Source organism: Brachyistius frenatus, unplaced genomic scaffold (assembly GCF_029030835.1).
Source record: "Brachyistius frenatus isolate BFR_SWC_R1_liver_20210118 unplaced genomic scaffold, ASM2903083v1 Contig_32, whole genome shotgun sequence".
In the NCBI taxonomy this organism is placed as follows: domain Eukaryota; kingdom Metazoa; phylum Chordata; class Actinopteri; family Embiotocidae; genus Brachyistius; species Brachyistius frenatus.
Window position 1 is genome coordinate 3,242,961 of NW_027210631.1, and position 24,731 is coordinate 3,267,691.

A 24,731-nucleotide genomic window follows, 5' to 3' on the forward strand; every position below is an offset into this window, starting at 1 on the left:
CAAAAAAGCCGCATCTGGCAAACAGACTGAGAACAAAAAATAATAAAGAAGAGCAGTCTGAGGTCTTGTTTGTAGAATCCAAAGCACCCCGCTGAATACACAGAATGATAGCAGGAGTTTGTTACAAGCCTCACAAACTGCCAAATAAGGACAAGCTACAAAGAAAGTAAAGATAATCAGTTTAGCATAAAATACATGAGTCAACCAACGCAGGACCAAATACAGGACATCAGACATTCTTGATATTGAAATGGGATTGTGTTCTGGCTGAGAGACAGCAAAGTAAACATTATTGCTTTCTGTGATTTAAGGGGAAAGGTGAGAGCCAAGGTCCTGCACTGCTCTGAAGTCACAGCGAGGCACTAACTCAGTCAGGGGCAGCGCTTCGAGACCCCAACAGGCGGCCACACTGACACGGTAAAGGCACTGCAAGGTGCTCTGAGGAAAATAAGGCATCAAAAATCGAAATGTTCACAGCATAACAGGGCACAACATCAGCTTCAGAGACCTCGGTAAAGACGTCAATCTGCAAACTGGTATCACACCAAGGTATGTAATACACAAATCAATCCACTAGAGGGCAGTGTTTCAGAGTCACGGCTTTACTTCACCTTGGTCTGTTGGAAACAAACCACGTGGTCAGGGTTACGAACCAAAACTACTTGGTTATGGTGAGGAAAAGATTTCTGTACAGAAAGCTACGTTACTTGTGGACGTGTATCCCAGCCTCATTGATGAAAGTCAATTTTGTTTTCATCCAATGAGTTCCGTCACATCACCTGTCTCATGTGACGCAGCTCTACTTTTCATTCCAAGGCCAGTTCATTTGATCTCTCTCTGTTGAAAACTGTAAGGCATATGGACTCTTACGCAGAGATACTGAGTACATGTAAAAGTAGCTCTGTGTTTACACTACATCAGCAGCCAAAGTAGACGCCTCTTTTAATGCTTTTATCTTGCTGCCAGGTCTTTCTTTTGCACTGGATAATGTAACTGAAGACTAAACTAAACTCCAAATTTATCAGCCCACTATGTGTTCTAGTTAAAAAGTAAAACACTTTAGTGCAGCAGAAGTTTAGTTCAGCAAGCGTGCAATAAAAAGAGACTTGTCTACACTGGCCATATAGTTTATTTCTACCTAAATCCACAGAAGAAGGTGTGACGTGGCTCTGAAAATGCTCTCCAGGTCTACTCTAACAACGTATCATTGTTTTTATTATAAATCAAAAAATTATATATATCAGTTCCTGATCACCACAAATAAATTTGTGGTTTTTAAATGATTCGATGAAAAGAGGATCTCCGTCAAACTGCATTAACAGAGGTAAAGAAAATTAAAATAAAAGCTTTTGTTTGAGTTCAGCGCTCCCCCCAGTGGCCACTTCGACAAAGGTGTTTGACATTCCTTGTAACACCCCCACATGGCCAATACAGATACAATCTTATAGGCAACACGTAATGGTTCTTCTTCTCCTCCTTCCCCTCATCTATCTTCCTCCTTTAAGTCCAGTTTCATCGGTTTCAACTCTGAGCAGGACCATCCTCTCTTCACAACTTATGTCATTTTCTTGTTGTCTTTCCACATGAACTTTCCCCCCCCCATCTCATTCGGTACTTCATCCTTCTTCTTGCCTCTGATTCCAGCCCATCGGTGGTTATAAGCTCCCGGTGATGTTTCTGGCCACTGCCCAGGCTGGGAACTCGGTCAGATTGAAGAGGGGAACCCCCCAGGTGGTGATGGCCAACATCACCACGGCTACACCAATCAGGTTCACCCCGAAACCTGCTTTCACCTGAAGATGAAGAGGAGAAAAAAGAAATAGAAATAAATGATTAAATTAAAAACAGAGCCTAAAGACACTGATGTTTTTTTGGTCTTATATTTGTCTTTACACATCTGATTACATAACACCAATATGACACTGTACCCTTTGTCCTTTTGAAGCTGCAGGTGCAGAGTGTGTGTGTGTGTGTGTGTGTGTGTGTGTGTGTGTGTGTGTGTGTGTGTGTGTGTGTGTGTGTGTGTGTGTGTGTGTGTGTGTGTGTGTGTGTGTGTGTGTGTGTGTGTGTGTGTGTGTGTGTGTGTGTGTGTGTGTGTGTGTGTGTGTGTGTGTGTGTGTGTGTGTGTGTGTGTGTGTGTGTGTGTGTGTGTGTGTGTGTGTGTGTGTGTGTGTGTGTGTGTGTGTGTGTGTGTGTGTGTGTGTGTGTGTGTCGTACCATGTCGCTGATCTGCACGTGGCCGTAACTGAAGACGATGGCGTTGGGGGGGTTCCCCACTGGAAGCATGACCCCAAATGACACGCACATGGTGGAGGGGATCAAAGTGTGGAGGGGGTTGATGAGCAGCGTCTCTGACTGGATAGAGAAGTGTGGGATGAAGAAGAAGAAGAAGAAGAAGAAGAACAAAGGAGGGGTAAAGAGAGAGGTATCAATGTCAGACAGCAGATGGTAAACATGGTAAAAACTTAATGGTACTGTTTAAGATACTGTCAAAACAATTCCAAGCAGACATATGGTGCTTATAGCGGGTCCAAAATAGTATCCAGAGAGGCTTCTTCTTTTGGGCCACGGAGATTAGAGGAGATTCTGCCCAACCGGCTCCATAGACTCCAATTAAACAAGTTACATTACAATGTTTTCCACGACTTATCTCAGTTTTGCAAGCTAATGTCATTCATTCTTCTTGTTTTTCTGGCCATCCATCTAAAAATAATCTTGTCATTAATTAGAAAATTTGCTTCAAAAAGCTGTGTTTTTGGGGTGTGTCGGTTTGATTGACAGGCCTGGGGAGCCTGTGGTGCAGTCAGGTTGCAGCTATCGGTGGGCGGGACGTAGTATCGTTGGCTTTTTGACCGAGTATTTTCCTCAATCTTTGCATCGTTTGTATTGCTGCATGCATACAGTTGTGTATGTACTGTAGCAGGCAGTTTTTACCTCGTACTGATGACTCAGTTTTGCTTTTGGCTAACGTGAGGCAACATATCAAAGGCATTTTTTTGAAAAGGACAAAGTGACCTGATCTGCCAACGCGTTATCTCAGTCTGAATTTGTCGGTGCTTTTTCACCCTCTTTCGTGTCTCCTTATTACAGTGAGATGAAAAGATGCCGCCAACAGGCCGCCACACATCCAAAGCTCAAACCCAGCACATTACGTTACTGGACATTACAGATGGTGATTTGGCTGTTCAACCTATTTTCTGATATCTTTCATGATCGGGACTGAAGTGTGTGAAGACGAGTGTGTCGTACCAGCGCTGACAGGATGGGCAGGAAGACGGTGAGAGTTGCCGGGTTGGAGGCGAACTCAGTGACCGCTGACACGAGCAGGCAGGCCAGCAGGGTGACCGCCCAGGGAGGAAGACCACTCATGGGCTCCAGCTGTCTGCCAATCCACACGGACAGGCCGGACACCTGCGCGCGCACGCGCACACACACACACACACACACACACACACACACACACACACACACACACACACACACACACACACACACACACACACACACACACACACAACATACTGTATGTGAGCATCATCAAACCTTCAGTCAGTCTCCCGCTGCGATCTATATCTACGTCACGCGGCTTGAATATTTCCCACAATCGTCTCTCCTTACTATTTTAATAATGACATACAACACAAACTTAACACGCTTTCTAACTGTTAACACAAAAACTGTCTATAAATAGTTTAACTCCCATTAGCTGTGTCAAAGTAATTGAATCACTGATATTTAGGAGAAGAATTTTCAGATAAAAGTGGGTCCAAGCACTCAATTTACCCCCAGAAGCTCCGGCTCTAAATATACAGTACAACAGACACACATGTATTGTACCTTGCAGCCAGCCGCCAGTGCATAACCTCCTCCGACCAGGATGACGATCTCCCATGGCATCAGTCTCTGGAAGTCCTTCCAGGTGATCATGGGAGCCAGCGGGTCAGACTCTGACTCGTCATCTGATGGTTTAAAACCACAGAGGAAAATGTCAACACAGCAGGAATAGTGAGAGCAGTGATTTATAGTTCCTGTTCACAAACATCAAATCATTTTGTTGTCTGTTGTTTCCTTTTGCTGAAATATTGTGAATTTTTAACCCAGTTTTATATTTGTTGTGTTTTGATAAAAAGCTAAATTTAACAATCACTTTTTGCTGAAAGTGCTTGCTTGTATGCAAGTATAATCAAAATTTTGCATAATTTCCTAATCCTTCCCTTGTAACTTCGATAATTATTGTACAAGTTGACACCAATTTATGAAGACTAAAAGTTATGTTCAGGAAATCTATTGAAAATTAGTACAAAAATAAGGAGCCATAAAATAAAGAGTTTACCACATTTTGTCACACAATAATGGATAAATAATAGTGTATGAAGTTGAACTGTTTTGCAGAGGTTTCTCTGACCCAGTGAACACAGAGCATACAGGCAGTAAATCAACCTGCAGAGGCCGAGAACACAAACAAACAGGAGCAGTTTGGTGTAACTTAAAGAATATTACAATGATTGTTGCTGAACAAACACTTCAAAGGGCATTCATTTTGAATTAAGTCCGAAATATAAATATCCCAGTGTTAATTTCCCCCTTTTATAAATGAACCCAAAGTAAAGACACCAGAGCAGCTGTAAATAACTTTTGTTTTCATTGTTGATTTTAGCTTCCATGTAGGGATGTCACGATATACTGGTAAAGTCAATAACCATGATATTTAAATCTAAAATATTGATATCATGTTAAAACAAAAAAAACAGATATAACAACATTACACATAATCCAAAACCGTAACTGTGTTGGAGACCCCCCAAGTCGGCAGTAAGTCCCAAAGATTTTGAGTGTAGTTCATTAGCCCAAAAAAAAAAAGAGTCAGAACACAGTATGCACAACGGTAAAGATGAATGTAACTGGTCGCATTATTACTATTTTGCTCAAATATTGTCTCATGAATTCGTTTGGCCTCGATAATTGTGTTGTGAAAATCTGTCGTTGTCACAGCCCAATCAATAGACGATGTTTTGATCATCACAGTAAATATACTGTATGAATGATAACTGAGGTCAATTTGCAGTCATAAACAACTGACTTCCTTCACATTGTCCAACATATTAAACTCCACCCATCTGGTGTCCTGACGAGACACCCCACAAGTGCTGAGGGCATAACAACTATCAGCTGGATAAGTTTATGGTCCTGACCTGAGTTTCTATAGCTGGACGAGGAGGAGGATGAGAAGGGTCGCCTGGCAGGGATGAGGAAGAGCAGGAAGCCAAGAAGGACAGAAACTGTTGCATCAGTCCTGTAGCCCTTCCTGAGAGGGAAAACACACACAGATATAACACACAGACGAGACATCTAAACTCTAAACACGGTGAAGCCACCGATCACTGACACTTCTCAGTTTTTGCTGATGGTGTGTCGCAGTATGACAAAGTACTGACTTTTCGAAGAGAGACGTCCAGCCGGGCACGAAGCCGGGCTCTCTGGTGAACCACAGCACACACACACACACACACACACACACACACACACACACACACACACACACACACACACACACACACACACACACACACACACACACACACACACACACACAAACCACAAAAACACGTCAGCAACGATTACCTGAGTGACGACATGATTGTGCCACAATGTCATGTCTGGGTGTGTGAATAAGATATACACACACACACACACACACACACACACACACACACACACACACACACACACACACACACACACACACACACACACACACACACACACACACACACACACACACTGTATGTTCACTTAGGTTACTGCCAAAAGTCTAAAGTAAGTTCATCATCTACTCAGGTTGAATAATTGCATAGAAATGTGTGGTTTTATATTACAACTACTCCGAGATAGTTGTTCTACATTTGCAGTGTTTATAATTTTATAAAAGAGATGTAAAAATCAGGACATTTTCTTAGAATTTCTGTAAACAAGATTTTAAAATTATTCGTTTGTGGTGTGTTGATGTTCTTTTCTGTTTGGTTTAAAAAAAAAAAATTAAAAAAAAAAATCAAGGTAAAATCACCTAAATACAATAAATTATTAATGTAGAGTTGAACATTTCCATTACATCACCTCTAATTTCCCAAAGGAATATATTACATTGTTTTTAATAGACCTTTGAATAATTCCAGCCACATACAGTCGGGACAGCTTGGGTAGGGAAACTTCACACACCTGATGGGTCCCAGTTTTGCGTACTCCTCGTGGATCCTCCTCTCCGACAGCATCTCCCTCCTGGTTTTGCGTTTCTTACTCAGCGAGCATGTTTCTCTGAAACTGAACACACAGCAACAACAACATCAACCACACGGTGACCTGACACAGTCGCTCTGCAGCAACAGCGCACTGAGCGGAGCCACAGCTCAAACACTTACAGGCAGGGGGATTTATCAAGAGTCCATAATGATAACATGTTGCTGCGGGCAAGTAGAAATCACACACCTGGATGTGAACATTTGCAGAACGACTAGGAGCACACAGGAGGTCTGTACAACACACACACACCACATGCACTCACTTGCAGCCGAGGAAGAGGAAGTGCAGCCACAGCCAGGTGAGGACCAACATAATGATGGCGATGGGGAAGCTGAAGATGAACCACGTCCCAAAGTTGATCGACTTTGCATCTGGATACCGACTGTAGAGACAAAGAAACCGAGAGAGAGTTTAAGAAGTGTAACTTTATACAATGTGGAACAGAAATGGCTGATGAAACATGTGATCTCAGTTCAGAGAAACAGCAGCACTGATTATCACACACTTATCCATCATTTCATCCCAGTCACATTAATTTGATGTTAACTTTATGACATATTGATGTGTAAATGCTACGCAGGGCGGCACAGTGGTGCAGTGGTTAGCATTGTCGCCTCAGAGTGAAAAGGTTCTGGATTCGATCCCGGGCCTTTCTGTGTGGAGTCTGCATGTTCTCCCCTGTGCCTGTGTGGGTTCTCTCCGGGGACTCTGGCTTCCTCCCAACATCCAAAGACATGCATGTCAGGTTAATTGGTGGTTCTACAAATTGCCCTTAGATGTGAATGAGAGCGTGAATGGTCTTTGTTTCCGTCTGTCTCTGTGTGTTGTCCCTGTGATGGACTGGCGACCTGTTCAAGGTGTACTCTGGCTTCACCCCCCGTGACCCTGTTCAGGATAAAGTGGCTTTAGATAATGGATGGATGGAAATACTACACTTGGCCTCTTTAAAGGCTGAACCTCCTCACTACCTGATAAAAAAAAAAACAGGCCGTTATCAGAGTTATAAATAACCATTTAACTTCATCAGCTGCCCACCTTGACCTCATGTGTTTGCTTTGACTGACAGTTGTTGTCATTTCCATCTACTGAACTGTGTAGCTACACAGCTGAGTCTCCACACTAACAAGAGGTGGAGTCAGCGTCACCGCTCTGAACCATGACAGGAAAACAACAGCTCTCACCCGGTTTACTGAACAAGACAGAAGCCACAACAAGTCACTTATATTACACAGAAAGACATTCAGTTCTTACATTTAAATTAAAACAGTATGTAAACATCTTAGTAATGCATTTTTGCATTTATCCTGCTGACCTGAGTGAGGCGGGAATATCTGGGTTTTGAGTTCAAGCTGAGCTGAAGAAGAAGAATCAATAAGACACACCTGAAAGAATACTACTTTCTGTTAAAGCACCCAGAAAGACTTCTTAACAATGGAATTATCAATGATGAATAAATCTTTTATCCATTTCCTGCATCTCCTTCTCACCACAATAAGAGCAGTCGTCTCCCCTAATGTGCGCATCTGATTAATACATTCCTTTCATTTGTAACAAAAATACACATGCAATCACTTCTCCTATTTCTACTTTCAGGTTTAGTAAATATCATTGCGGATGCTAAATGCTAAATGTATGTATTTGCATGTTCCCTCCAAGTATTTTGCACGTTCGAGTAGAAACGCCCAATATTACATATGCATGCAGGCAAACACGCAAAAGGGACAACGTGTGTTAAATTGCACATTTGAAAGAAGTAATGCTGTCTGCACGTCGTTAGTAGATCTGCTTGGACATTTTTTTTGCTGGTCGTGAGGAGTTTGCACGTGATTTTACACACACACCTTCAGTAAATCCAGCCCTATGAATGTGTATCAGTATCTGTCAACAATCTAAGTGCTTATGGTTTATATATTTCCTCGAAAGCGCCACAGTGTGGACAGCAGGAGCCACAGGAGATACTGAATCCACAGGGGTCAATACCATCAGCTCCAATGGCTGTCTGTGCCGTGTATCAATGGTCGTTCGTCTTCAGGCTGATTTCAGCTCGAACTGGGACCCTCTCTGTTCTCTGTTGTGCCATTCAAATCTGTGTGGGTGATGAAGTGTATTTGCTCAGATATGCTTCGCTGCTCTTCTCCCTGCTGAGTGAACACAGAGCAGGTTGAAGGTGACATTCAGGAGATGATGATCATGTGTGTGCTGCAGAAACCACTCTGCTGTCTCATCGCTAGCCTCGAGGCATTCATCATATCAGTGTTTGCATTACACCAGGAAAAACATTATGAAAAGGACAAATTCGCTGAGAAAAAGTGAGGAAACAAATTGAACTCAATACCATCTAAATCAAATTAAAGCAATGCTACAGAGGTAGTGATGCAATCTCTGACAGAAGGAGGTGCACTGTGGCTTCCTGTTTGTCATCACCATCATCAAGTCAGTGGATGAAAAATTATTCAAGCAATTTGCACTATATAAGTATTAATAAGAATGAAATCCTCATTAAAATATGTAAATAATTCATATCAAAATGTAATATAAATTTGTATCAACTTAATTCCTTCATCATTGCAAGTGTTAATTGTAAGTAAGTTAGTAAATAAATAAATAAGAAAATACAACTTTTCTCGAGACTCCATCGCTCGTTTGTACAAGCAGTTCATTACGACTTAAAGTTACATTTGAAAGTTAAAACGACCTCTAGCGCGTCTATAAATGACAACGATGAAGTATCCCTGAGAGGGATTCATCATTTTAACCCGAAGCATTATCTTTCTGGAACCCGAAGCAAGTGGTTTTGTCTCTAAACCTGAGCAGTGGTGGTAATTAAGGAAATACTGCTGTGGGTCGTATTTGAAGGTCAGAACATTTAGTTTGGAGGACTTGTTACTTTTGACCTGAAAATGGGTTTAGTGAAACAGTCATTAAGAGATTTAGGTCAAGTCATTAAGCTTCATCGTCTGGGAACATGGATAACCTCACTGAATGTCGCAGCAACCAGTCCACTAGATAATAGTTAAGAAGAACATCAGCTTCATGGTGCTACAAGAGAAAAGGTCAGGGGTCAAAAATGTTGGGAGACTTTATCTTGCGGGGGCCATTAATATCTGGATAGAAAGTCAAAAGCTGCAGATTCCGGTCCAAACACTTTATTCCATAAAAAATGAAGGAGAAAATCAATAAAATAAAAGTATGAAACCAACACAAAAAGCCACGTGCTAATAAACTGAAGCTATCAAATTCACAATATCCTGTTGATAACATTAACAGTCGCCTATCTTGTTTTCTTGATTACGTTAGGATTTTAAAACACAATAAGCTAATATTTTTTCTTTCAAACTGTGAATCTGCTGGCTGCTGCTCTGAACCACTCAACACCAGTTTAATGTTTTGCTTCTCAAACCGCTGAAGGACAGTTTCTGTGAGCATCACTGCTGTTTTTTTAAAAGACAAAACCCGGCTTGTACCAACATGTTTTACAATATACAAGAGTTACAAAGTGAGAAGTAAAAGGAGCTCACTGAACACCACAACAACTTCACTTACAACAACACAAACAATAAAAGGGTTTTTGTACAAGTTGTCTGTTTCCCCACAAGGCTTAGCATTCATCTTTCACTTCAGCCACGAGGTCAACTGTCAAGTGTGTTTGTCAAGGTTGACCGCTTGCTAGCGTGGATGGCCGCAAGCAAAGACTCAGACCGACTGATCTGAACAAACACAGTTAGCAGAGGTGTTTATCCTCCGTCATGGAGGCGACTTTAGGCAGGTTCGGTGCTAAAGTTCTGCTAAATACATCATTTTTACAAGTAACTTTACTAAAAATTCTACCCAAAAGTGTCATTTTAGGGATTTTTTTTTTCTATTCAATGATTGGACTGGTTGCTGTTCCAGCAACATTACATAAGGATTACAACCACTACCACACACACACACACACACACACACACACACACACACACACACACACACACACACACACACACACACACACACACACACACACACACACACACACACACACACACACACACACAATCAAAACCTGACCTTTGTCCAACAAGCTGCAACATGAAGGAGGCCATTCTGCCGGGCTTAGAGCAGCGGCTGGAGGAAATCGGCTCTGTCAGGACCCCAGAGGCTGATTAGTTTGATCTCAGACCCCCCATGCGGCCTCCAGACACTGAGTGTTTCAGGCCAAACAACAGCAGCAGCCAAGAAATCAATTAAGCTGTAAATGTGCTCGGTGTCTGCAGACTTCCTGAGCTAATACGGACCAAAATATCTCTCTGATACTAGTTCAGAACACTCTGTAAATATCACTGTGGATGCTTATCCAACACATGTATGTGTGCGTGTACATACGTGTTAAACTGCTCTGCAAAGATGAGGTTGGTTGACGTGCCGGTGATGGTGATGAGTCCTCCGATGGTGGCAGCGTAGGTGATGCTGAGCGACAGGCATTTACAGATCAAGTGGTCCCTCTTGGTGGGATACTGGGAGTCTCTCCTGGCCCTCACCCGCTTCACGTTGGGGATTTCATTCGTAGTCTAAGAGACAATAAGGAAAACGTTGACAAGTGTTAACTGGTAAGGAAGGGGGAGAGTTTCTTGTTCTTGTTTCCAGCGACCTTAAAGTGACACAACTGCCGTTTTAATCCTCAGCAGTGTGTTTCTAACCTGTGGCAGGTGTCCGTTGATGTGTCTTGTGTACCCGGGGTTGGAGATGGGCTGCAGACCCAGACCGTTCCCTTCACTCGTCTGTACCTGAGAGCAAAAGGGACAGAAGTCACTAATACTCTCTGGAGTTTTCTGCTGTGTTGCTCACTTTCTGACCCCAAAAAAGCCTGAACATGTCTCACCTCACTCAGTGTAGAAAGCTCCTGTTTAGGACAGTTGTTGCAGTCGTTGCTGGAAGTGGAAATGAGAATTAATAAAGGTTGGATAAAATTTGTGTGAGTAAGAAGGTCATGCCAAGGAAAATAAGAGACAAGAAACATATCTGAGCAGCTGACATGTAGATTTACGTTACAGGAGCAGTCTGTATGATTTAGTGGCATCTAGTGATGAGGTTGTAGATTACAACATCACTCTCCTAATCCTCCTCTTCCAAACATGTAAGAGAATCTGCGGTGGCTTTAAAGTGACATCAAAATCATTAAAGACCCTCTCTAGAGTCAATGTTTGGTTTGTCCTTTCTGGGCCTCGGTAGAAATATGGTGTTCCCCATGGACCTGCTCTGTACGTACATATTAAAGGCTCACTATAAGGTGAAGAAAATGTGTTTCTTAGTTTCAGGTGATTTTTCCATTTCTGCCAATAGATCCTCCCAAATCCTACATAGTGAACTTGAAGATTTAACCAAAGTGCTTAGCCATTTGATTAGAAATGGTTTAACAAGATGACAGAATATATGTAAAGTCTTTTTAAGATAAAGTGGTACAAGACTCATCAACCTCATACAATTTTACCATTCATGCAAACTGTAGGGGTCAAAGTCAAATATAGCAATAAGAGTCGTAAATCATCCCTTTTGCAAATTTACTGTAGTTAGTAGTACAATGCCAGCCTCATGTTACACCCGTCAAACTCCTGTTTACTAAATTTAGTAATTAACTAAAAATGCACACACTCCATTTTCCAGAGCTGAAATGAAGTGTGTGTGTTTGAGTCTCTGCAGGTCAACAGTTAGAGGTGGACGTGACAAGGACTGTGGTGCACACTGGGAATTAGTGGTTAGAAAAGAAAATTACCACACAACAAACGAGCACAACATAGACATACCTGTTGTCAGGATAGAGCACCTCTAACTGGTTCTTTTTCAGGTTTTCTTCTTTGCCTGAAACAGCAGGAGACAACAACAGTCATCATCACGGTCTAAAAGAAAAACTGCTTCAGAAGGTTTTCAGGCCTCACACCAGTTATCTATCTACACAGTCTGTGTTGGTGCGAGCATTGCTCTAAACGTCTGTTTAATGTCTTTGTTTTCTCGGTGACGCATCCAGACGTACCGCTGTCATTCTCAGGGGCCTCCACCGTTTCAGAGTCGCCATGGCTGTCAGCCAGACCGGTGCAGATCAGCTGCTGCAGGACAGCCTCTGCTATGGGCATCACCATGGCTGTGGTGGATGTGTTGCTGAGCCACATGGACAGGAAGACCGTGCAGCACATGAAGCCCAGTACCAACCTAGATGAGGAAGAGGAACATTGGCTAGTTTGTATTTTTGACTTAAAGTGTGTGTTTTACATTTCTGAGGATAAAACAGTGTGACCGTCAGTCCTCACTTCATTAACAGTATGTACTGTGTATATCTGTGTATGCTTATTTGTTAATGTGACTATAAAGTGTGTGTGTGTGTCGCTCACATTCCAGGTTTGGCCCCCGCGATCATCACCATGCGCAGAGCGATGCGTTTGTGCAGGTTCCACTTCTCTATGGAGGCTGCCAGGCAGATGACGCCCATCAGCAGGAGAGTGGTGTCTTTACAGTACTCTGAAGCCACCTGAACACACACACATGGACAAAAATTACAAATAAAAGTTTGTCATTTTAAAATACATAAATAGTTCCATGAAATTGTTGATGGCACGATCAGTTTAGGAAAATAAACAAGCAAAGAAGCAGCCTGTTCTCATCCCTGGAGTGTCAGATACTAGACTGTCCCTCAAGTATCAGTTTTTCTTCGCTGTGATAACAGTCTGGAAACTTGGCTCTTATTAGCATTTGCACAGCTACTCTGAAGGTGCGGACCAATCAGCGACCAGTGTGGGCGGTTAACCGTGCTTGTCCCGCCCACCCTTTGCTGTGATTGGACAGTTGGGTTTCCAGACCTGTATATTTACGCAGTGAAATTGCATCTGGTTCGCATCAGGTCAGTCAGATACTGGTGTTAAATCAAAGTTGTTGGCATCAGAGAGATACACATGAAGGTCCCTTTGGCGTAGACACCATGACCACCCACGCTGAAGAAGAAAGTCATGTGATGAAGTAGAAAGAAAATAAAGTCTACATAAGTAGGAGGTTGGGTGTGCTTGGATGGAATCGATTTTCACACTTGAGACTTGTGTTCAAGTCCATGACCTAGCAAAAGTCAACTTGGACGTAACAGAATTTTTGTAACGGATGTAAAATTACTCATTTTAATCCGAACCATGATTATTTTCGAAACCTAAACAAGTAGTTTAGCCTTCACATCACCATCCCTTCATTTGGATCAAAACATACAGTTTCCCATTTGTTCCTCTTTAATCTGCTCTCCTTCCCACCCGCAGGGTTCATGGCCTGGCAGAGTTGTATAAGCTGCATCGTCTCACCTCTCCCCTACAACCTGCTGCGTTTTCCTCAGGTGGCCTGTTAAACACACAACTGCATCCTTCTCTCTGTCATTTAAAGGAGAAACACAGGAATGGAATTGCATAGGGAGCCTCAATAACCTCCTGATTATGATGTCGTGCTACACAACTGTAGTGATCATGGTTTGATCCCAGATGAAGACATTTGGAGACCAGCTCCCGGGGCTGCAATGATGAATATAAAATCCTATTTTAAAATGGGAATTGGAGAGATGCGGGTTTATATTCAAGCCCTAACGACTCTGGTCGTTATAACATCTGAAGGAGCTGCAGACCGGGAAGGAGAATTAGTCCAAAGAAAGGATTAAAATATTTAAGTGCTGACTAACGGAAAGTTTAGCTTGGAGACATGAGCTCCAGACGGAATAAATGCTGCAGCAGCATGCATATACAGTATACAGCTTCTAGTCCTCTAACATCATGGTTCATGATGCTCAGTTTGAAACCCAGTTAATAATTTATAATCTAGATTTACAGCCAACAAGGCGTTCCAATCAGTTTCAACATTACGTCTTTGATCTCAGGAGGAACTTGATTTTTAGAATATCAGATGTTGTATGGAAACTTTTAACCAAATCAAAAATGGGTCTGTGTTTGTACTGATGTTTGTTACATTCAACGCTTGATGAAGATTCAATTTATACTGAAAATGAAAGCATGCAGTAGAAAACATGGACTTAAGAAGAGGATCATAATAAACTGAAAATGTTGCATAACACTCTCTGCTGAGATATTTATGGAGCACCACCACAAGCGGCTTACAGCAGCGTTAACAGGGAGCTTTGTCACTGTTTGTCAATGCGATTTGGTCACATGAGGCATACAGCTCACTTTTTATGTAATGTTTAATAATAAGAGAGGTGAAGAAGAAGAGAGAGGCGAGTTCGACAGAGAGGAAATGTGTGTTACTGGTATGAGAAAGGAGTGACGCCGCCGGCCGTCAACGTCAGTCAAACCAATCAGACGGAGCCTGGCGGGAGGGCGGATGGTTGCGTATGTGGGTGGGTGTGGCACGTGTGGATGCATGAACTCAAGCATGAAATAAAACACATAATGATGATGAGCAGCAGGTTGATGGGGTTTTCTTGCACACTCCTTGAAGTCATGGCTGATGAAATCTTTACATCTTTACGCCTCCGTTTACATTGACATGTAGTCGGATATGTAACACCGCATTTACTTTCCATCTGAGAAACACACATGCGGACATAAATTCTTGAAACATACTTGCAGTTCAGAGCACAGCCTGACCTGACCTGGACTCAGTGTACATCCATTTATACAGCCGTCTGATCAGCTGACTCTCACTACCAGAAATGGAGCGACGCCTGCGAGCTAGTTCAGGCAGTCAACTCAGGCTGCTCCGCTGTGCATCATGTGACATGCCTCATGCTCCATAGTCATCCGACATACACATTTGGCGGTCTATTTAAGCTGGGAAATTTCTCATCAATCCCTAAATATATCTGTGTAATACCATCTATGGGGAGTGATGACTCCGCAGCCTAGAGGCCAAAGTCTGACTGAACTGGAACACACCATCAAACCTGGATATCCACACATTAAAGGCAGTTCTGCTGTTTTCCATGCATTACTGTTAAGCCCTCCAGTTTACTGCCTGCCCTAAATAACAAGTGCTTCTCTCACATTTCCTCGTCAGAGTGACAAAGCTTGACACACTGTAATACTTACAGTCTCCCTTCATATGTTTAAAAAATAGCTAAATGTTCATAGATGTGGGTTATTTAAATTGAAGTTCATGGAATTAATGAAACAGACATATTTACAACAATAAAACTATACTGTAGCAAAAGCTGAAATATTGAAATAACGGTCAACATGGCAGTTCAAATATAGGTCTCAGCTTGTTTATGCTTCCAACAAATACTTACTTATGTCAGTCAAAACAAACCTACTCTTGAGTGTGAGTTCATTGGTGGTTTTCTGTCCAATTAGGCTACATTTTCTTTAATTGGGCAGATAGAAATAGATGTACACAGGTTAGTAAAATGTACTTTTAACTGTGAAAAGGTTTGAGAGGCTTTCAGGTGTAGAGGGAGGTACTGGAAGACAGGTGCTTGTTCACCTACTAACTCAATATTACCACAATGTGTGTCAAACCTGGACAGACAGACATGATAGACACATTTGCTGTTTTATTGTGACTCACATTTCATGAGAATATCATTACTTTTGTGTATATTGTAAACAAACAAACACAAATCCGCTGAAACCGCAGAAATATGTTTTTCATGACTTCAGAACCTGCCCGAGAAACATCACGTTTTCTTCAGAATGAAAGTCATTCAGTGGTATTTAATGGTATTTAATGGTATTTAGCAGACAATAACTGCTAATAGCAAATTTGGATGACTTCATTTTTCATAATGTAAACTTTTGTCAGCTTAAAAAAAAAAAGGCTCAGTGAATTTACATTTATTTCCCGTTTCTTATAAAACTTTTGTCACAAAAAACTTAACATTTTCCAAAACACTGTGAAGACACTTATTTAATTGTGCTGATGTTATAACCTTGTGACACTTTATTACTCTACCGTGGCTTTATGGCTTTCTGCTCTTCACCTCTCTATTAGTTAGAGAATTAAAACTTTACACAGTCAGGTAGCTGAAAGGTCAGACAGGCTGACTCACCTCGCTGGACTTGAGTACTCCAAAGAGAGGGTAGAGGAAGGCTGGGACCAGAGCGGCAGCTCCGAGGGGAACAGCCTCGGACACCCAGTAGACTGCCGTCACCATCAACACGTACGCACAACATGCCTCCTGCAACCCAGAAAAACACAAACCTTCTTTAACTTTCACATGACAGAGATCACACAAACAACAATGAAGTGTCAACATTTTAAGCTTAAAAACCTCCTACAGTGTCCACACACACATTTTGTAAGTGCACGCATGCTAATTTATGATATTTCATAAAATATTTCAGTCAGAGCAGACATGTGGAGTTCATTGTTGTCAGGTTGAGTACACACACTCTTCCTCTAAAACACACGCCGATGTTGCATTAATCTGGTTATGGTTATATAATATCAACATACCAGCCCCTCATACCGCTCTGTTGTAACAGCAGCAGCGAGCTTAGTGACAGGCTCTCCCACCTTTAAGACTAAAGAGGAATCTCGTGACATTTGTTAAGACCTTGATAAACCATTAAGAGGTGACACCACACTGCAGAAAAATCTCAAATTTCCTTCCAGGACAATTTAACTCGGAATAAAACCCTGTCATAGATACATACATCTCTAGTACAGATGGTAACCAGGCATTTTAACATAAGATTGGACAATGTTTTATTTGTATATTAGTGCCGCCACCCCACCCCACCCCTCCCTCACACACACACACACACACACACACACACACACACACACACACACACACACACACACACACACACACACACACACACACACACAAGCAGTTCCCACCATTGCCACATGTTGTGTGAGCCTGTCGTACTTTTACACAAGAAGGAAACTCAGTATAACATCTTGCCAGAAACAGGTCAGTTAATCTCAAATTAATAAAGGCAGAAGGGGGAGAGAAAAAAAAAACCCACAGAGCTCCGGCATGAGGCGAGTCCAGACCTGTTAAAACCTGCCAGACATTCAACACAGGGACTTAGAAATCAATTACTAAATGAATCACCTGCTAAGTGTTACAGAGAAATGCTTTACTATTTGAATTATGATAGAAGTTGCATGTGCCTTTTTTGAAAAGGTTTGTAAATGATGACCGTTCTTTAAAAAAATATATAAAAAAGCCACTAAAATGAATAAAACATAACAAATAAAATGTGGATTTGTTCAACATATTTAAACAACCAAGACATTTGGTCCTCTTTAAAACAATGCCCACAAATGAGGCTGATATACTCCAAATTTATATAAATATATATATCTATATAAAATTGACATTTTATAGTAATTCATTCTTATAAATAAATGATAATTAAAAAAAAAAAGGTCCAACACATGGAAAAAGTTAAAACAACCCCACATTTATCACACCCTCAAATCCATTACATTTGAATTAGCGGTTTGTGATTAGGTGTCATGGATGACAACTTCCTGAAGGAGTGTCTTATTAAAACATCTGACATTCACGGTCTTCTGTCCTCTTTACTATTGAAGTGTGTGGTGTCACCATGTAAAGATCTAAAGAGATCTATAAGACCTTCAGAAAAAAAGGTTGTGGATGTCTATGATTCTGGCTTCCCCCGAATTATTTGAGAAAATGTATTCCACTGTGAAGACAATCATTTGGATGTGGTGCAGATTTCACATGACTGCCAGTTTGTCCCTGACTGGTCGCCTCAATAAATTTAGTCCAAGAGCAGACTGGTTGGTGCAAAAACAAGTCTCCAAGAACCTGAATGTTTCATCACAGGATCTGCAGGAAATTCTTGCAACTGTTGGTGTCAAACTGCACGTGTCTACAATCAGAAGGAGATTACAAAAATGAAACCTGCACGAGAGGCGTCCCAGGAAAAAGCCTACGCTGTCCAAAAAATACAGTTTTCCAATGAAGCTACAAGCAAAGTCCAGATCTTTTGGAGTAATGTAATATCAAAGAGCAGTTAACGATATTGTGAGGCCATGCGCCTGAAATTGGACTAGAAGTGGACCTTTTAACAGAATAATCCAAAGCACACAAACAAATCCACCAAGGAGTGGTTCAGAAATTTGAAATGGACAGTTATGGAAAGTCAAAGCCCAGTTTGAATCCTACTGAAATGTTGTGGAGACATTTATAATGGACAGTACATGCAAGAAATCTCTCAAACATCTTTCTATTGAAGGAATTTTGCATGAAAGATTGACAACAAATTGAAGCAATTTTTTTTTACTTTTACAAAGAAATAATTCAGTAATGTTACATGTCCTACGTCTGAGTAGGGCTTTATAAACGGCACCACTATTATAGTTTTTCCACCAGTGGGCAAAAAAGTAAATTTTCAAACCGTAAAATAAAACGACAGTTTGGTCATAATTACAACAAAAAAAATCTAAAATAATCTGTTTCAAGATTGCAAGAATATGTCTAACATCTGTGTCAATATTAGTCTCAGACATCTTGTCAGTCGGGATTATCCTGATGGTGAGTTCAGAAACCAATTTTAACTCAGATTTTTGTCTCAAAACACTGTTAACTTCTTCTGTCATTTGTCATCAATAGTTGAATGGTCTGCAGCTTATTTCAGAAACAAGCAGGTGATAGTCTTGTGAGTGAGAGACATAATGTAGGAACATGATGTTGTACAGTGACAACACTGAACTGTGCAACACCTGCTGCACATGATGCATGAACACGTTAACACATTAAAGGAAATAGAATAAAGCTGAATTTAATCCATCTCTTTCTGTAGAAGTGATCATTTAATGAAGAAATAAATGTTGAGTTGTGGCTCGGTATTAGTTTGGTATTGACAGCCTCGGCCCGTGCTCCTTTTTGGACGCTTTCCTGTAGATCTAACTTGGCAGCAGGACAGCGGTATTTCCAGGCATTAGGAGCAGCTGCTGGATCAGGCTGAGAACAGGAACAGGGTGTTTGGGTTCATAATCAAAGACGGCCTCGCCAACACAAATGCTACAACAATTTAAATCCCCTCAGAAAACACAGCAACTTTATAAAGAGAGGAAATGTGACAATCTCTCGTCGTTAGCAGCCTTCAAGTGTTCAGTCTCAAACACAGCTTCACTCTGAGGAAACACAAGGAGATGGCCTGATTACGGGATTAAAGCAGAGAAACGTCTGACTGCTGACCTGTCAATCACACTGACAAGACAACAGATAAAAAGAGACAAATAAGTCAAAATCAGACTTCATACTGAGACATGTCAGGGAGCAGAAGTCAATGCAGGCTGGTACTCTGATGGACCAAAGCCTGTTTGCTTTCAAGTCAAACCTGGTTTTCAGGTAGGAAATAAACAGCTTAAGCCACCAGTTATCGTTCTTAAACTCATTTCATATAAGACAAATGAAAGTGTAACATAAAAAGCTACTTTTAGGGGAAAGAGGATGTGAGTGAGGTCAGAGCTGCTGTGACGGGCTTGAAAACGGGAGGATTGTTTTTGTTTTCTACACAAAAGCTCACTTGACTTTTGAGAGTTTACAATGTGATGCTGCGGTGCCCGAGATGAACTGGATGGTGTGTGTGTGTGTGTGTGTGTGTGTGTGTGTGTGTGTGTGTGTGTGTGTGTGTGTGTGTGTGTGTGTGTGTGTGTGTGTGTGTGTGTGTGTGTGTGTGTGTGTGTGTGTGTGTGTGTGTGTGTGTGTGTGTGTGTGTGTGTGTCAGCAGGCTGTGCTCCATTTAAGCTGCAGGGGATGACATGTTTAAGCTGTGATGGAGCGATGGAGCTTCACAACTTCTTGCGTGTGACTTTCCCTTTCAAAAAACAATATACGTTTAGTTTTAGTAATATGAATCTACACATTCAGCAGTCATGCATTATTTTCAGATCAATAGACATCCTAAGATAATACTAACTGGTAGAAGGCTCTTTTTTTCCTCCAACTTTCAGAGAATTTTTTTTTCGATTTATATTTAAAATACAGTAAAGATGTGGAGAGAGTAAAGTGTTAACAGCTTTATGAATGATGCTCAACAACCAGGCATCCAAACCCCCTCAAAATAAATTTGTAAAAGTCCATTTGACTTGTTTTTCATGTGATCTTTAAGTGCATGCAGCACATCTAGTTTTCCCCTTTTCCCCTCAGTTAATAAACACAAGACAGTTCACTGGTCTTCTGTGATGGAGTCAGATGTGCTTACAGAGTTTTTGGTGTCAAGTATATCTCTCTGACCTAAAAACCTTCATTCAGATCAAACAGTTTGCCTCAAACCGTCAGAGTTTTACTGCTAACAGGCCAATTTCTGTCTGAATATGTAACAGACTCTCATCAACTGACTGTTGATAAACTGAACATCCCCAGATATCAAGTAACAGAAAAACAAACTCAGAGGCTTAAAGACTTCTGAGAGGCTGGTTAGGTCACCGCTGTAACCTCTGTTCAATGAACCAATCAGCTTGGAGGTCAGATTAGACACACACACACACACACACACACACACACACACACACACACACACACACACACACACACACACACACACACACACACACACACACACACAGTCTGCACAGACAGGGAAACATGTTTGCACCGCATTTCAATGCAACACATGCAGAGGACTCGACGTTTCACGAACCAGCACAGAAGGAAAATCAGGGGATCGCCAAACATCTGTATGAAGCTGCCTGTCAGTCCAGTACTGTAAGAGGGGAATTATTTCAGTCTACACCACAGTGGCCAAACCTGGAGCCATGTGTAGCATCCCAAGGAACCATAGCTCAGGAAACCCTAATTTACATGAGGATGTGAAACGGCACGAGCATGACTCCGACGAGCACGTGTCTTCTGCTTCGTTCTCCGCCTCTCTCTCTCTCTCTCTCTCTCTCTGACCTGGCCTGACTGCATCCTACAGATGTTCTGATCCGCTGCAGCTGGACTCAGTACCACTCCAAACACACACACACACAGCGTAACTCTGAACCCCTGTCACATTCCTGACACAGTCTGGGCTCCCTGGTGTCGTAAGGAACCCACATGAGGGCCGAAAATCCAGCATTGGTGGTTGGTTGATTATATAACTTAATTACTTGGATTGTTTCTTTTTTTTTTTGTAGTGTGGAGTTTTTGTTCTTTTAGGACAAAAGAACTTGGCCTCATCCTGCGCCTCTGTCCTGCCAAACATTCACCTCCACTGACATAACAGCAAGGCTCCTGGGCGACAGCTCCAATTGGCTCATGGACAACTTGTACTACCTTATTTAGCGAGTGCTGAAACCAGCTCTACTTTTATATAGAAATGAAAGTCAGTTTCAAACAAGCCCAGAGTTTTCAGAAAGCTGATTAACCTCGTCAGCGCCAGATGAATCTCAGATGTATTTCACAGCAAACAAAGTTTTAAAATCTGGTGTCTGGTGAGACGTTCCAGCTCTGGCCAGATTAATTCATGCTGGGCATCAGCACGTGCATCAGAGATTTCTGACTTTGTCAGATTTAGCACTGTGCTAACTTGAATGGGGATAAAATAATTCAAAGTCCTCTCGACTGATAACAGAAACGTTTTCTGACTTAATGGATCAAATTCTGATTGTGAAACAAGTCGTTTTACAGAAGCTGTGACGCTCCAAACAAGTTATACACTGTTTTACAGCAGCAACAATGAAGTAGCGAGTCTGTGACATAAGCACATGTCGACACTGTTTTTGTAATCATTCTCACGAGCAGAAGGAGGAGACAAATGTTTCTCACTGCAGCATTAAAAAAGCTCAAATTTTAACATCACTTAATTTAAGTGTTGATCTAAAATACCATCACTATACAGTGAAATGATATTCAGTTCATAATGACTGTAATAAATAATTTGTTGGTCATCTGCGTGCTTCAGCTGAGGTGTTGGAGTTTTTTCATGTGCCATCTGATTTCTGACCAAATGTTATATTACATGAATTTTGTGTTTGTCTAATAATTGTGGATTTAGCCCTATTGTACTGCTCATAAATTACCATTGCTACATTTGACTAACTGTGCTAAGCATAAGATTCTCTGAAAAACTTTATCATGTTGTGAAAAATCTTTAAATGTTGTTACGTGTAAAAATATGAAATACTTGAAAAAAACTACATAAAAATACTATGATATAACTGAAATATCTGTTTGGACTGGCAAAAAGAGGCACAACTTGTGTTCAAAATATTTTTTATCTTTAAGGACAGAAATTTCTTCGGGGATTTGGGAAATACATTGAGAATGGAAAAAAATGCTTAAATGACCATTTATTTTTCAGAGAAACTGCGTAGTACTGTGACTCCAAAGCAACGGGAACACGTGAAAGTCACAAGCTGGAGTTTGAAATAGATCCATATTTTAAAAACAGAAAAACATTCTAAGATGCACATTTTTAAGCCCAAAGTTTGTCACCATCTTTAACTGGTTACTGGAGCCAGAAAACCTAATCCCAGTCAAGATGTTCTCAGCAAATAATATACACAGACATAAGTGTTTTTCAATGGATATCATTGAATTTGGCATTTCCGCATGTTGACAAGAGGGAGTCTGCAAATCAGACAAATCACAGAGGTCTCAGTGAACATGAGCCTGTGACAAAAAGGCAGTTTGAAATAGAAAAAGCAACTCACCGAACTACAACCTTATATTTAATCTACAGTGAAATTTACATTCACTGTTTTCAGTGCAATTTCCCTTGTCTGAAACCATACCAAAAAAACAACAACAAAAAAAAACATACATGAGCTACAATCAGATGAAACAGGTCTTAAACTATTTTTCAGCATGAGTCTAAAATGAGAATCAAGTTGTTCTCCCTCTCGTCCTGTTTGCTGATTAGCAGAAACACTGATCTCCATCTCATCAGCATGTCGCGACATCTCCGCACACACACAGCTCAGCTGATGATCGGGAGAGCTCAGGACAAGCGTTCATCAAAACAGAGGACACTGTGCCTTTTGATTGATTCTTTGTCTCACTCACTCACTCACTCACTCACACACTCACACAAACAAACAATCACACACAAAAATGCCATCAGGACACTGTGGCCATCAGCAGCAAGCAAGAGAAACAACAGCAGATCAACTGGATGTTTTTTTTTTACTGCTGAATCGGATGTTTAGTAGGTATTCAATCTAAATTATGTGGATTACTAATATGTATGTTTAATAATGTGAATTAGCTCATAACTTTTGTAATTAAAATATATGGGTGGTCTATATTTCATGTCTACACTGGTATATGCATTGCCATTAATATTCTTGAGGCTCTATGTTACTTAACAAGTTATTTCTAGTGATTTTGTCTTGACCCATGACCCATTTGTCACATCTATGTAATGACCAAAGTGTATCAATGGGCTTTTTAATGACTTTTTCACACTTGTAAATGCTTACTTTCTAACTGAACAGTGATTTTCAATAATAAGTATTTTGGATTGTCCAGTTTTAGTAATCTGACTACCATGCTCTTATTTTGAAAACCCATGCGTTTCTGCTAGACGTTTACTTTTTGTTCTGTTTCTAATGCGTATAACAGCTCAAACTACGTATTTATTACTGTTATTATTATTATTTACTCACACTGGTGGGGTGAATGAGCGGTAACGGAAGCAGGGACAGCGGGATGAACACCACAACGATCAGCTTCCTCGCCTTCCACAGCTTCCTGAATAGATCCATCCTGGCTGCAGCCTCCAGCCTCATGGGTGACCCGGGGCTCTGGGTCGGACCGGACACAACTCAGCAGAACCAGATGTGAAAATCACCAACCGGCCGACGGAAACCGTGGAGAGCCAGAGGAAGGAGGAAGAGGGAGGTGGGGGGGGAGCAGTCCTCCTCGAAGAGCCTAAAGTTTGGTTTTGGTTGTGCGCTTTTACGCACAGACTGCAGAGGGTAACCAGACCTGAGACGGTGAGTGCACTTGCTATTTCTAGCCTGAGTTTTGGGTCCACTGTGGATGGTCCTCGTGCCATGCACAACACCCGGAGGAACCACTCTTCCTCTGTGTGTGTGACGCTCATCGAAGCATCAGGTAAGACTGCCGGCGCATTTATTGGGCTGGATAGGTATGCTAATTAATCACGGCTTTGCCCCACCCTCGCTTGCCGTGACTCCACCAATGAGGGTGGGAGAAAAAAGTTTGCACAGGGGCGTGGGTGTGTGCGTGTGCATGGTCTCTGTACAGAAATATGATGAGAAATTCTGAGAGGTTTGCTCAAATAATATTAGAAAATTTGGAGTGCTAGACAAATCGGATTCCTGTAGGACATAAATTATATATATAAAAAACAACAACTTTATACAAGACAAATAAAGAGACAAATTATTCATCAGTGTTAGATAATGCAGTGTTGCTGCTTATAAACTGTTTCACCCACTAGGGGTGCACTACCCTTAATGTGATATAACTTATTTATTTATAGTTTTAAATTGTGTAATCCTTAAACAACAGGGAATCCTTAACACATTACCAACAAGTTCAC

At 41.4% G+C, this 24,731-nt stretch overlaps 2 protein-coding genes across 3 annotated transcripts in view; one reads left to right on the forward strand and one right to left on the reverse strand.

Annotated features, from left to right (window-relative positions):
- Window positions 1-1,147: 1,147 nt before the first annotated feature.
- Window positions 1,148-23,952, reverse strand: slc13a4 (solute carrier family 13 member 4). The gene is made up of 16 exons (XM_069700144.1): window positions 23,830-23,952; window positions 16,298-16,426; window positions 12,660-12,796; window positions 12,305-12,480; window positions 12,078-12,132; window positions 11,156-11,204; window positions 10,974-11,060; window positions 10,660-10,844; window positions 6,560-6,679; window positions 6,193-6,318; window positions 5,436-5,528; window positions 5,193-5,305; window positions 3,838-3,959; window positions 3,250-3,411; window positions 2,218-2,355; window positions 1,148-1,793 (listed from the first exon to the last, which is right to left on the reverse strand). The coding sequence occupies exons 1-16, from the start codon at window positions 23,950-23,952 to the stop codon at window positions 1,656-1,658; spliced, it is 1,953 nt and encodes a 650-aa protein (XP_069556245.1). The 3' UTR covers window positions 1,148-1,655.
- Window positions 23,953-24,067: 115 nt separating this feature from the next.
- LOC138621813 (sushi domain-containing protein 3) overlaps window positions 24,068-24,731 on the forward strand; it is a 31,547-nt gene continuing 30,883 nt past the window's right edge. The window contains exon 1 of one of the 2 annotated variants that reach the window (XM_069700137.1): window positions 24,068-24,159. The gene's annotated coding sequence lies outside the window, so the exon portion shown is untranslated. Of the gene's footprint in view, window positions 24,160-24,194; window positions 24,281-24,731 lie in introns of those variants that run through there. The other variant, XM_069700138.1, reaches the window with a different exon arrangement.

Coding starts and splice junctions, on each gene's coding strand:
- slc13a4 (XM_069700144.1), bottom strand. CDS start 23,952: ATGAGGCTGGAGGCTGCAGCCAGGATGGATCTATTCAGGAAGCTGTGG. Junction 11,061..11,155: donor AGCTTTCTACACTGAGTGAG/GTGAGACATGTT, acceptor TTTTGCTCTCAG/GTACAGACGAGTGAAGGGAA. Junction 10,845..10,973: donor TCAACGGACACCTGCCACAG/GTTAGAAACACA, acceptor ATTGTCTCTTAG/ACTACGAATGAAATCCCCAA.